General features: G+C 36.4%; 1 protein-coding gene across 1 annotated transcript; it reads left to right on the top strand.

Moving 5' to 3' along the window:
* Positions 1 to 7,607: 7,607 nt before the first annotated feature.
* Positions 7,608 to 9,972, top strand: LOC143261257 (mast/stem cell growth factor receptor Kit-like). Its single transcript, XM_076527841.1, has 7 exons — positions 7,608 to 7,668; positions 7,715 to 7,939; positions 8,304 to 8,472; positions 8,616 to 8,625; positions 8,731 to 8,834; positions 9,339 to 9,444; positions 9,844 to 9,972. Exons 1-7 carry the CDS (start codon positions 7,608 to 7,610, stop codon positions 9,970 to 9,972), a joined length of 804 nt encoding a protein of 267 aa, XP_076383956.1.
* Positions 9,973 to 15,343: the final 5,371 nt, after the last annotated feature.

Below are 15,343 nucleotides of genomic sequence, written 5' to 3'. Positions count from 1 at the left end.
CCTCGGACGTGGGAATCGTGTTCAAGAGCAATATCAGCAACTTAACTGGATACGTGGATGCCGACTGGGCGGCGTGTATCCAAGATCGAAGATCGTACACCGGCTTCGTTTTTACAATGAACGGTGGGGCTGTGTCCTGGGAGTCCAGAAAGCAACGGACCGTAGCGCTGTCGTCGATGGAGGCCGAATATATGGCCCTAAGCGACGCCTCAAAAGAGGCGATGTATCTGCTACGACTGGCAAGAGACATGGGAATCGACGGCCCACGAACCGTCAAGCTATTCAACGACAACCTCGGAGATCAAAAACTAGCAGGAAACCCAGTATTTCACTCTCGCACTAAGCATATCCATGTGCGACACCATTTCGTGCGAGAAGCACTTGCATCGGGGGAGATCGAGCTCGACCACCTGTCAACTGACAGAATGCCAGCAGACGCGTTGACGAAGGGACTGTCAACAGCAAAACACTGGCGGTGCCTAGATAACCTCGGCATTCGAAGGGCGGAATCTTGAGGTCGGCCGAGTCTTCGAGAGAGGGTGTTAGGGATATCTTCGTATCCCTTAGTGTCTCATCCTGGCCGCCCAGAAGTCGCCGCCGACGCGCCACCGGCGCGTCCACCGCGTACCACTCTGCTGTTTCTCATGGACACAGTCTGTGGGACCCATGCGCACGCTAGCCACGTTTTGTACTAATGTTTATTAAACCACGTTGTGTTAAGTAATTAACCTGTGTCTCTCACTTCCATACCTCTTATCATTATGCTTCTCGTCACAGGAGATCAAAGCTGACTTCTCGTCAAGTCGCACAAAAATTAACTTTCTGGAAGGTTGACGAACCTTCCAAAGCAGACACTTTGTTAATTTGAACGGAAATAGTCCTCAATCGTATCTCGACGGTAAAACGGGTAACGTCGAAGAGTAGTTATATTTAAAAAATCCGCAGGTGGAGTTCATCCTATTTCACCTATTAATTTCCTACAATCTGTAGTTTTCACAGTCGGCTCAAAAACCATTTCGTGCATTTCAAAGTTCGATTTTGGTCTATAAGAACCATTTTCTGTGTGTTGAAATACTAATAAAATTGTTAGTTGAACGGAGTAGGTTTTGCTAATAATTTTCGGTAATAATTATGTGATTTATAGGAAAATACCTGGAAAGCAGCGCGTTCAGTGTAGTTTTGAAAGCGGAAGTTCTAGGCATTTGCGAATGCGAGACGGTTAGTAGTGTAGCGGTAAAAATTTTCCGCCGTGGTCCTAATCTCTCATATATCTGTGCATTTGCCAGCGAACTCAAGATAATGGTACATTTTGGCAAAGATCTGAATATTGCCAACCTTCTTGGAGCTTGTACAAAAAACATCTTGAAACGTACATCTTTTACCCATTAATTAATTTAGGGTATGATAGGAACAAATATACCATTCTTCACATAAATTAGCACTCAGTATCGAAGTATGTACATTGTCTCACAAAAGTGTGCGTACACCTTTTAAAACGCAATAACTTTTTTGAAACTGGACTAACCCTTGATCGTGCGAGGTCGGCCATCAGGTATGTACGTGTATCTGAGATAGTCGGACCCGTCATGAGCCAAAGACCATCGCTGGGATGACGGTGTTAACCCGGACGAGTCTGGTTGCCAGATCTGTTTAAAAAAGAGCCGTTACAAGCAGGCTTGCACAGAGTCCTGGTAAAAATTATGGCTTTTAAAGAAAGTCAGAGTTTCCCGGGACCAAGTAGCGTCCGGGCCTTTTCATTCTCTAACGAACGAATTATTGCACAGTTTAGCCAATTTAAAATTATGACTGGGTATTCGAAATCACCTCAACTAAATTAATGCAACTGCTTGCTTCCGGTGATTAACACGATGAAATTACTTTCTTGTTCTTCTCTGTCTGTGCAATAGTGTAAAATCTGCGGAATTATCATATCTTGCCATTATTAACCATAATTCAAAATCTGATTCAGTGCAGTGTCACGCCACTGCTACAGATTTTCAGAGCGTCGGTATGTCGGCAGATGATCCCGTACTTAATAACGGTTCCAATCAACCTGGATGGTCCAACTGTCGGTGAGACTACAAGGACTCTAATTTAAAAGCAATTTCTACGCAGGATCTATTGTCCTGGGCGTTCCAAGTAGCGCGTGAAAGGAAATATCTCAGCAAGAGAGATGAGTGAGTTTCTACGACTTCTTATCGTAGATAATTCTATCAGAGCAGAATTATACGGAAAGTTTCTGTTTCCAACTGAATCATTTCTTATAATCAAAAGGAAATTAAAATATTAATCATTTTTGTTACTATTCACGTTTTTACGAGCCTTACGATTTTATATATGTACTTAACTCAAGTTAACATAAAATCAGCTGAAAATCAAATACTAGTAATTCTCCAAATTTGAAAAAATATATTTCTATAATATCTTCTATACAAAATCGAATTGTGTAAAAATTAATTTTCCAACTTCTATCTTTAAGTAACAAATAAAACTTTTTGTGAAAAAATTATTGGATTGCAAAATCCATACACAATCGCGTACACAAATCATAGAACAAATTTCAACTTGAAAATTTCATTATTGCTATCCGTTGCAGCATGTTGTTTCTTCCGATAATATTGCCATCGTTTCCTTTGTTTGTTCCGATTTATTTCATTATTTTTCTTTGGTCTACCCATTTTTTGATCAAACACTTTCTAAATTATGGAAATTACCGATGTACACTTGGATCACTGAAAGGTTTCAAAGATCTCTCACAAACAGAAATCAGTTTTATACATTCCGTTTATGTTTACATAGTATAGAGAATAGGTCAAAGTCAGTAAATCCGACAAAGTATTTCCATACCTAACACGCATCACGCGTATTGACGCGTAGGTGTTTCTTTTATCCTGCACATTCAAAATTTCATCGTTGATTTTGTTTATATGAAAAAATGTGTCGTAACAAATTTATTTGGTTCAAAGATAGAAATATTATGATTGATGGATTCTTCGTTCATTTTTTTCGAGTTTTGATGGTCATCGTCACTTCTTGCGTATTAACACCTATTGTTTACGATACGGCATTCTAGTTTATGTTAAAACGAATTAATGACCTACAACACTATGATCACGTACTATGATTTATTACGTGATATTGAAGAAAATTGTGCAAGAACTGTGTTTACTGAACTTGTTTTCACAAAAGAACATTTTTTTCTTACACAGAAATAAAAATTGGAAAATTAATTTGTACATAATTCGATTTCGCATAAAAAATACTATAGAAATATATCTTCTCAAAATTTTATTTGGAAAATTACTAGTATTTAATTCTCAACTAAATGCTCCCCCTTTAATGCAAACCTGTTTACGTCACAGAAAGATAGTATTGTTATGAATTACTGCATTTCTCTCGCGTCGCAGCATTTTATTTACAATAAAGTACATAAACTATAATACAACTCAATTCAATTATGTTAGAGATGTTTGAAACGTTGATCGCTCGACGGTCCGAACTCGACTCCTCGATTGTCCGTTGATAACACACGTCCGTGGCAACCCCTCTCTTCTAGTTTTCTTTAAGGAATTGCTCACAACAGGGCAGTTTCACATTACAGCGACTTGATTTGGACAAGTCGCCGTAACAGTATTTAGAACAAATAAATCATAACAAATAAATAAAAAACAGTGCTTATGTCAGAGTGACGTCTGATTTTTCGTTTTGCATTTTGCACTTTACACTTTCTGTAACATATACAAGATCAGTCATATTAATAGATAAGAGTGTCGATTTTCATAAAAATCGGACAAAGTTATGAATTCAAACTAATTTTCAAGGAAAGGTACCACTATGCGGCAAGTCTCAGTGAATTGCACTGACAAAAGAAGTTGCGGTCAGCTTCGATCGGAGTACGAAATAACGACGAATGATGATTAAGATGAGGTTGTCGTTGATAAGTGGCGGTCAGAAAATGATTAGGAAGTGGTCTGATCCTAGAAAGGTTACTATAATTCGTTCGTTCAGCTGAGACAACACATTAAGGCTGTAGTCCTTGCCAATGAGTGATGTGTTTCCAGAATGTGTTTCCGAATGAGTATACCAGTGGGATGTCGTTCCGTGGTGCCATGTCAATTATACAAAGAGTCGAAGCTCAGTGATAGATAGAAGAAAGGAAGCATCAAGGAGAGCATCACGAAAAAATGCTGTGCCGCCACCGTCAGTTCTTCTTTGCTGTCGTTCTTCTCTTATACCTGTGCAGAGGTAATTGCAACTTTATCTGACATCCATCCACCCGTGGCTCACGAAGCATTCGGCGTGCAACGTCGCGAGTATGTAGTCAACGTAATTGTGAGCAACAAAACTCGAAAAACCACTTCTTTATTATATTTGTTAGATGACTAAGATAATCTCCATTGAGATTCTGTCAGAGTAAATCTGGTTGCCGGATCTATGTATCTGCTATTCCGCTTCATTCACCCGTGCTCGGCCTCTTGATTGTCCGAAAAGCAACCGACTATTTTGGAGCATTGGCTGATTACTCCATTACTAATGTTATTGCGTGATTTATGCGCACGCTTGTCCTATTTTTAACGTTGAAAGTATTGCAGAAATGACGTGAAGATTGAGATATTGTATGGTCGAATCAGAATATTCGAACGTTACAAGTCTCGGGTAATATATGTGCGATGTTGCATATTTGTGTTCTTTTAAGCAACAGTGTTGAAAATTGGATATTATTTCTATTGCATTTCTGTGCATTGTAGCTTATCTCTACAAGACCATACGTTCTTTTCTATCCTTTATCTGCCGGCCGCTTCCTATCGCAGTTTCTTCCTGCGATTATGCGGTTTCCTGTAAATATTGCATTTGCAAGGGTATGTGCCTCACACTTCCGTGAATGACATAATTTTCTCTAATAATTTACACGCGATCAAGTATGATGGCATCAGGAAGGCATTTGAACTATATTTGAAATGGAGAAACTCTCTTGAAATTTAACGGAACAACTTGAATATTTTTCTGACATCCGAAAGGAGTTTTGAAAATTTTTCATAAAATGCAAGCATTATTTGTGATGCAGATTTCATAGATTACCAAATCAGAATGTTTTTCAATTTTCTATACTCAAAGAAGACTCCAATCTCCCGTTAGCAAAGTCAACGAATGGAATGTAGTAAAACGATACAAGAAGTAAAAATTCTCTTCTTATATTAGTATAGGAACGATTAAGATCGAGATAGTACAACTGGTTCGGGATAAACGGTGAAACTTTTGACACATTTCTAGACTTTCGCTGTATCTTTATTCGCGAAATAAGAACGCTATTGGATTATCAATACATAACCATCATAATGAACTCTTTGTCCGAGAGCAAAAACAGATAAATGTTCTCAGAATCGCCTTTTAAATAAACATATGAAATTATACAACGTGTTGATTCATGATCTCAAGGCTGTGGAGTCCAAGCATAACAAGATCAGAGATGGAGGTAACCACAATTTTTATCTACGGGGTTCCAAAGTCAGACGCTGCTAAAGATTCGTTCAGTACTGAGCTTCTTCACGTGCCGTAACATAAAGACAGTTTCTTTACTGAATGTACCAGTAACAGTACCAGATTACGTTTCATTTTGCACCCATTTCCAATAAACGTAATTCATTTCCAGGGATTTATGAGGCAACTTAAGAACGCGGACGTCCAGTAAATTGTATCACTATTCGTATCGTTGCGTGGTTAACTGTTACATTATTTAGATAGATCAGTGTAGATTATAAACCAAGCAAAAAAATATATATATGATCTAAATATTGATTAACCACGATATAATGACATTGTTAAGATAATATCATTGATAAAATAACTGTAATATTCACTTCGATCTATAAGTTTGAATTGAATTAAGTAATCGTATATATGTATAAACCAATTATCGTCTCAGTCGAATCTTATTTATTTATTTCATTTATTAGACGAATTGTGAGAATTATTATGTTTCGTTATTGACCGAATAATCTTCTTCCAGACTCAACAGCCCTAAAACCAAATATATCATCGACAACTGACCAGATTATTATAAAAGACGGCGAGCCTCTGCGTCTACATTGCTCTGGCAACTCTTACATTTTCTTCACGTATCCAACTAACCGAACATATTTTGTAAGTAATAAAATAATAAGATAATATTGTTTTACAGAACGGAACCGGAATCCGAACCCGGATATTTCATTTTCCGGACTATTGTTTTAACCAATCAAACTATCCCAGCCGATCGACAACACATTCTCTCCTAGATCTTATAAACACAAGTCAGAAATATGTCAAACTCCTACATATTATATTTCTAAATCAGAGCAATATTTTACTGTCTATGTTATTTACTATTTTATTGTTTTATCATATTCGGAAATTTATTTTGATGCAAGTTATTAAAAATTGACATAATTTTTCCAGGACGGAACACAGTTGGTAATTAATAACGAAAAGTATAAGTTTTCCAATAACTCCCAAAAAATTTAACTGGAATATCCATTGGAAGTCGACAGCGGCGAGTACGTGTGTCGGACGGAGAATCGAAATGGGAAAGTAAAAGTTTCTCAACGAATAACGATAAAAGGTAATTTGTTAAATTGTGTAGTGTTGACGTGTAGAATAAGAAAATTTACTTTACGCGTGTTTTAATTAACAGGGTTCGGAATTGTAAGTAACCGACCTATAGGTCTGATTATTTTAGTTGTTATGTTAGTAGTGCTCGTTCTGATCCTGGTGATCTACGTCGCCATGAGGATTCGCCGTGATAGGGTAATTTCGGTTTGTGGTATTACACCATGCAATTTGATTGTACAACAATCTCATCCATTTTTATGATGTTGCAGAAAATGAGAAAGGAATTAATGGAGGCTGGTCTTACGCATTTCGAGAAAGGAGCTGTCGAGAGTTTGAATCCGGACTTGACAGTAGACGATCAGGCAGATCTCCTCCCTTATGATAAGAAATAGGAATTTCCCAGAGAAAAGTTGAAATTAGGTAAGCTTCGATTAAAAATCTTTCCTCGACATTTTTCCTGAAATAAAGTGTTTTTTTACTATGTAATTTTGTTCTATTACTAAAATTCGTTCTCAGACGTATAACTTTCAAATTAAATAAGAATAAGTTTGATGATGTTGGTGTGTTAAATCTGCTTTATTTAAATATTGTTTGAATATGTTGAAATAGTTTGAATGTTATATAAAAATATATCGTCATACTGTGGAAACTCTAAAAAAACAACCGTAATTAAGAAATAACCATTGCAAGGCGATATATGTACTGAGGTAGGAGATACGTTAAGTACCTGCGATAACCATCGCCTTATGTTTCTCGTCGCAGGAGATAAGTCGTACAAAAATTAACTTTCTGGAAGCTTGAAGAACCTTCCAAAGTGGACACTTTGTAAAAAGCCGACGAGAACCATATAGTGAGGATAGAAACAATTCGCAGTCGCTTTTCATCGACTTATATTTAAAAAATCAGCGGCTGGAGTTCATCTTATTTTACCCAAATTCCTATAATATGTAGTTTTTACAGTTGGCTCAGAAATCATTTCGTACACTTCAAAGTTCGATCTTTTTTCCGTGATTAGAAAAATGGCTTCTGGATGGCATCTGCCGTATGTTGAAAAACTAATAAAAATGTTAGATCAACGGAGTAGGTTGTGCTAATAATTTTCAGTAAATAACTACGTAATCTACAGGAAAACACTTGGGAAGCGGCGCATTCGGTGTAGTTTTGAAAGCGGAAGCTCTGGGCATTTGCGATGGTGAGGCGGTTACTACTGTAGCGGTGAAAATGATCCGCCGTGCTCCCAATCTCATGTATATCTCTGCACTTGCCAGCGAACTCAAGATCATGGTACATCTTGGCAAACATCTGAATGTTGTCAACCTTTTTGGCGCTTGTACAAAAAATATCTTGAAACGTATGTCTTTTACCTACTAATTAATTTAGGATACGCTAGGAACAAAAGTACCATTTTTCACATAAATTTGCACCGAGTATCAAAGCATGTGCATATATTCATGTGATGCTTATTAATGATCACTTAAAGACACTTTTTTAATTATTTATTTACTATAACTATTTTATTTGGCTTCTCAAAGTTTGTTGATTGATGCTGCTAGAGGAGTTGTAAATTTCTTGCGAATTCAAAATTACTTTTGTTCAATTCTATTCACTGAATTTTTTTTTACAACAATCAAAATCAATTATGATATTGTAAATTCGTTTGTTTATCTTTTAAGTAAATTTCATGTCTATTTAAGTGATTTCTGTTGATTCTCCAGGTGAATTGTTAGTAATCGTAGAATTCTGCCGATTTGGAAATTTGCATAATTACTTATTGAGGTATAGAAACAGCTTTATCAATCAGATCAATCCAGCTACTGGTAAATTAGATCTCAGTATCGATCTCGATCTATCGACTAGACTTGCCTATCTTCGCAGCATTAACAGGTTCATTAATATTATTTTTCTTATATGCTTTCTTTTATTTATTAACAATTCTATGACGAAGAATCCATCTCATGTGGTTGTAAATGAACATCCGATATTTAGCAAATAACACTGTCAGTGTTGAATTTCAAAATGTTATGCAGATTAGCTAATGTGCTTTAATTTCTATAAAGAACGAATTGTTGCACAGTTCAGCCAATTTAAAATTATAATTAGGTATTTGAAATCACATTAAATGCACTTAACTAAATTAACAAGGGCATAGTTCTGTGGGAGTTTCTTGCCCTGGCTGAGACTCCGTATCTGAGAATGGAAGCGGAAACAGTGTATCAGAAGTTGATCGAAGGTTACAGATTGGAGCAGTAAGAATATGCCACCCTTGAAGTGTAGATTGGCTCAAGATATTTGATTTGGAAAGGAATCGGAACAGTTCTTTTTCAATTATATTCGAAAACAAGTTAAATTACCGAGTTTTCAAAATTTGCATGCAAAAAGCCACTTATTACTTCCTGAAACATTTCTGGAAATTTTTGATCGAGTTGACATTTGTTTGACAAGATATATAATATAATATAAAAATATATAAAATATAATATATAATATATTATAATATAACTACCAGATTAAAGATTTCTGAATTTCAAAACATATGTTAATAAAGGCATCTCATCGAGTACCTACAGAATTTCGAGCTGCTTTACATCATTTGTGGTTCTTCCTCCCTATGCCGAATGTAAGTTTTCAAATCTTTTCAGCATGTTAATTACGATTACGATTACGAGTAATCGTAATTTACGACTGACGAGTCGATCGTACGTACAGTGTAATTTGTAATCGATAACTCATCCTTTACTTTTCATTTCTAGGTACGACATAATGTGCCAGTGTTGGAAGGCTAAGCCTTCTCTACGCCCGAGTTTCACGGAGCTTATCGACAGTGTAGGAAAATTGTTGGAGGACAATGTTAGAGCGGTAAGTTCGTCAACGTGTTCTTCATATCACTTTATACAGGTCGACACATTCATATCAATGAAATCATTTCGGAAAGATTGCCATGTCGGAACACGTTTTCGCATAATGCACATTTTACTGGATAATTGGAGTCCTCTATTTTCACGTTATGTATCTTCAAAATTGATCTATACGTGAATTGCGTCTTCCCTCGATCGATAGAGATTTTGTCTAAAAGTTTAAACATATCATTTTCGGTTCGTTCAATTTCTTGTTGCACTTTGTTGGTCTTTAAACTTAATTGTATAAAAGAACATTTTTAAAGCGATCTTAGCGTTACTGTCGGAAATAAATAGAATTACCAGATTGTACCCCCTCCAATCAAAGATGTCCCAATAATTGTCATTCGAAACAGCGCAGATCAGCTCTCAGTGGTCACTTTCTGCTAATTGGTTCCATCGTGAGAGTGATACGAAAATCCCTGACTTCATTTACAATATTTTGAAACACATTGCAACATTTAGACAACACGTGATCGTAGATAAATGACAATGAGATAGGTATTACGTGAACTTTTCTATACAATACCCAGTGAACGTTGAACGAGACAAATTATAACAAAGTTAAATAATTAAACGGAAACTTATTTCGTCCTTTAAAACTTTTATAACATTGTTGCATAAAATTTGCGCTCTAGCTCTCATATAAAAGCACTCTGGTTTGCTAATCATGAAGAGTGAATCTGGTCCCGTTCTTACCAGAAACAGACACGCCAATGTTTTGTGATAGTGTAGTGAAAGTGAACGTTAGAATAACCTGCCCGGAGATATGGTTCTGTTCGTCATTCTCGTTTATAGATGAGCTATGCAGTCCATCATACATTATACAAGGTCAATGCGCTATTCTCCTAACACATATTTCCGATCATGGAGTGAACTAAATGGAAGATATTTTTATTAATACTATTTTTCACATTTCTCAAACAAACGAATCCTTTAAGTTCTTTAATTATTTATGTACTTCCACGGAGTTACTTATTGTTAATCATCATTGTACACATCGTATAAAAATTTCACATGGCTCACATGAGGTGCAATGCATACCAGAAAATTAAAACGGCTCTCACGGTTAAACTACTTATTATTTCGGGTCCGAAAAATTAGTACATATTCTTCTGAAATAAGGATGAACGGTCTTTTTGGTAAAATTATCACTGTTACGTAATTAAAAAAAATTGGAAAGTTCACGTTCCGTGACTTGACACGGAGCCTGTGCGTAGTTCCTTCCTTCCGTCGCAATCCGGAGCGAAGCATGGTTCCACTCGCTGGCTCGATCACGTTGGAGTTCCCGCGCTCGCCTCTCATTGATCACTGTTTTTCGTTAATAACTCGTAAACAAAGCCGCAGATTGCATTTTCGCTAAGGAAAAAATTACTACAAATAATCTCAGATAGTCCCCATTTCCGGGTGTTAACATAATCATGGAATACCCTTTATATATGTATTGCACAAAAACAGTCAAAATGACTGCATTGTGAAAGAATAACTAATGTGTAAAGAAATTTGTTTAAAATTAATTTTTTATATTTTTTTATATTATTTACAGTTATATAACAGGTTATTAGTAAATATTAACAATAAACAAAATTTACGTCACTTGGAAAAAATATAATTTATGCATTATTATTTGTACATTTTATGCAAATAAAAGTGTACATCTTTTATGTGTACATCTTCCGCAAACATACTTTTGACATTTTTCACATATATTACTTGTTTTGTTGTTGTGGCAAAGTCGTACTTGACAAATTTGGCGTTTGTTAGAATGAGTTGCATTTAATGATGTTGCAGCTGATCTTTGTGGGTCTTCATGTTCTGGTGAATTTTTCTGTCTTGCAGCTCTGTATTCGGTGGAAAGCTGTTCTGCTAATTGAAACAAGAACTCTTTTCGTTGTATTTGTATTCCTGTCGTTTCTTTGTGAAGAATCCAAGCATTTATAGCAGCTAAATCTAAAATATTGAAAAATATTTGGAGGGGTCATCTACGAGAATTAGCTTTTACTGTATATTTTCTGACCATTTGATCCGCCATATCAACTCCAAATTTTATGCTGTTATAAAATAGAACAGCTACTCTTTTATTTGGTTTGCTTTTATATATTGTAAGAACACAATTCTCTGATTTATATAGCAGAGTAGAAGAACGAGGCATGTTATCCTTCGTTTGTTTGGCTGCTTTTGGTAGTTCTCTTTTGTTTCCTCTAATAGTTCCAATTAGAGTTGTGTTTTTTTGGCCAATAATTTTGTCGCGAGTGACATGCTAGTGGAAAAGTTATCGGTCGTAATATTTCTTCCACACCTTGTATATGGCTCGACAAGTTTCAGAACAACGTGTTCACTCAGAAGCATTGACGATAGTCGTTGTTCATCTTTCCCCAAATAAGGAAAACCATTCAAAATATATTTGCTATGAACATCTGATGCAAGCTAGAATTTGATACCAAATTTCTTGGGTTTATTAGGCATATTTATTAGGCACCTGGCCTTTGAAGGAAATAATTGCTCGTCAACTGTTATATTTTGTCCTGGTTGATAGCAAGCTTGACTATTTTCAATGAACTTATCCCATATTTTCGAAATCAAGGCAAATTTATTTGTTTGTAGGCGCCTACTTCTTTCGGTTCTTTTGTCAAAACGAATAAATCGTAGAATTTGCTTGAACTTTTCTCTAGCCATAGTTTTTCTAAAAAATTCGGAACCCCAATTTGCTGACCATAAATAACTCAATTTTAAATTTTTTGCCTCGTAAGCTCCACGAGCATATAAAATCTCAATAAATGCATGTATTTCCGGTAATGATGTTGTCCAATCGTTCCTCAAAATTCGACTACCTTCTTCTTCTGTGCACTTTCTTATATGTTTGATAATATGGTTATCTATTATCAACGAGAATGCACTGATAAGATTATCTGCCATAATGTTCCTCTTTGCGTAGCCTGTTGGCCCTTTCACACCCTTGAAAATACAAGTAGATGGTAACCTTCCAGAAATACCACGTTCGTCAAATTTTGACCACACAAGTACCATCGCCAGCTGTTTCGGTCTCCTGAAAGGTGTTTTCAGTTTCTTCATCAGAGTCTGAACTACTTAGCACTCTACACCTTTTCCTGGGCATATTGATGACGCTTTCATTTTTATCATTGGTGATCGACTCTTCATCGTTATTTTCAGTTTCAGATGTTTCACTTTGCATATGAACCGTTTCATCTTCAGATTGTAGTTCAGAATTTATTCCATCTAATTCTATATCGGAGCACTCTTCACTTATGTTCGTTAGCTTTTCCAATAACTCATTTCTATTCGACATTTCTTTCATGAATTTAGGGCGTAAATGATATAAAATAAACAACTTGTCAGAACAAGTACCACTGCATAAAGATACGAATAACAAGTACTAATTTAGCTTATTGAGCAACTGCAACTTATCTAATATACGCCCAAATCGACAATTTATCATGTACTTGTATGTTATCATGTAACAGTAATCGAAAAATATGAAAAATGTTATTTCAATACAGAGCCGAACTGGTCATGTACGAAATTTACTCAATTCAATAATAAGAGTCATTTGATTATTTTAAATTTCCCAAGCAGTCAAAACGACTGCTTTTGGGCAATATAGGTATAACATATATGTAGGATCGGGTTTTAGTGATTGACTCCCGCAATATCGCAATACCTTTATAACGAAAAAGCAACTTTATTAATAGAAAAAAAACGAAATACAGTGACTCGCTCTTTCCCGGAGCTACGACCGATCACAACTGAGGATCGCTTCGGCGATCCTCTCTGCGTTACCGCCGATCGCCTTCCTTTGTTTTTTCTCATCGCGCTTGCAGCGTCCTACACTCGGCCATTCCTGCATACTCTTCGTCCTCCGAAGAGTTCACATCATACAGCTTCATACAGTCAACCGCAGTTGTGGTGATACGAGACCTTTCGCTGCCTCCTACATGGATGACCTCGTACCTATCATTACGTCTGACTCCGGACACTCGATATGGCCCGACAAATTTCGCTTTCAATTTAGAGCCAGGATCGTACTGAGTCTTTTTAATTACGTCTAAATCGCCTACCACATACTTTGTTGGCGCTTTACGTTTCTTATTGTACACCCGTCGATTCTCTTCTTGTATTTTTAACAAGTTCTTCTTCGCATTGATCCTTAACTCGTTACGTTCGTTATCAAAATTATCCACTACTTCTTGCTGTATTATATCAAAAATTCGTATATCCTCCGCTTGTCGCATTTTTGTTCCGAACATTAATTCAAACGGGGACATGCCGATACTTCGCTGATAAGTAGTATTTATGCTACGCTGTACACGGTCTACCATGCGATACCACTTATCCGAATTATTTAAACATAGTTTCGTCAATACTGGTATAACTATTCTGTTTACCCTTTCGACCTGTCCATTTCCGCGTGGAACACCCGTTGTAACGAGAATATGTTCAATGTCTTCCTTGTCACAATACTGCTTAAAGTCGGCTGATGTAAAAGCCGCAACGCGATCCGAAATTATACGCGTCGGATTACCAAATATTTTCTGTTGATTTTCTAACTTATCTAATACTTCTTTTGTATTGGTTGTTTTTGTTGGATAAAGCCACGCAAATTTGGAGAAGCCATCGAGTATTACAAAAATATACTTATACGCTTTACTTGTGCTTGTCATTGGTCCTAAATGGTCGATATGATAAGTCGATAACGATCGATCTCCCTTTGGAATCGGTGTCAGTTCACCCTCGGCTTTCCCTTTCTTTCTCTCTGCTAAAATACACGGAACGCAACAACTAATAAACTTCTCGAGCTTAGCTTCTAAATTAGGTATGTAATACTCGTCTTTTATTCGCTCCGTCATCTTTTTTATTCCAAAATGTCCATTTTCATGTACTTTTCTAATAATTTCTGTAACCATACTGGCTGGTAGAACGATAACTGTTTTGTTATTTATTTATTTCATTAACACGCTGTTTTCTATAACATAATTTTCGTAAGGTTCCGTTCGTAACACTTGCTTCATCACACGAATACGTTCATCTTCATCTTGTTTCTTACGCACTAACGCTAATACAGCATCTTCTACTATTAAAACTGGGTAACGACTTAATGCATCTACATGAGGCTACTGTGAGCCTGGGCGGTGCTCGACTTCGTAATCAAATTCTTCTAGAATTAATGCCCATCTCGCAATCTTTGGCGATAGATCGAACTTGTGCAAAGTCTTACGCAATGCATCGCAGTCGGTAACTAACTTGAACTTTATTCCTAATAAATATACCCTAAACTTTTGTACGGCTTTAATAACAGCTAAAATTTCGAGTTCATAGGAGTGATAATTTCTCTCCGCATCCGAAGTCTTCCTACTCATGAAATAAACTGGATGAAAATGTTTCTCGTCAACGTCTTTTTGCAACAATATTGCACCGAATCCGTCTTTACTTGCGTCGGTATGCAATTCTGTAATTGCCGTAGGATTATAAATTCGCAATGTCGGTTTATTAGCTGCTTTTAACATTTCAAACGATCTTAGCTGTTCTATGCTGAAACTAAATTTAACGTTGTCCTTTAGTAAATCTGATAAAGGGCGGGCTATTTTGGCATAATCGCGAATAAACTTTCGGAAGTATCCTGTGAGTCCTAAAAAACTCTGAATTTGTTTCCTAGATGAAGGAGTTGGAAAATATTGTACTGCTTTGATTTTCGCTGGCGATGGATATACGAATCCATCTTCTATTTCGTAGCCGAGATGTTCTACGCGTTTCTGCAGAAATGTGGACTTTTTCCAATTAATATCCAAACCATTTTCTTCCGCGACTTTCAACGTTTGAACCAGCTTCTGAAATGAATCTTCATT

The sequence above is a fragment of the Megalopta genalis genome, unplaced genomic scaffold (assembly GCF_051020955.1).
Source record: "Megalopta genalis isolate 19385.01 unplaced genomic scaffold, iyMegGena1_principal scaffold0046, whole genome shotgun sequence".
NCBI lineage: Eukaryota > Metazoa > Arthropoda > Insecta > Hymenoptera > Halictidae > Megalopta > Megalopta genalis.
Note: the sequence above shows the minus strand (reverse complement) of the source record. Positions and strands in the feature narration are given on the sequence as shown.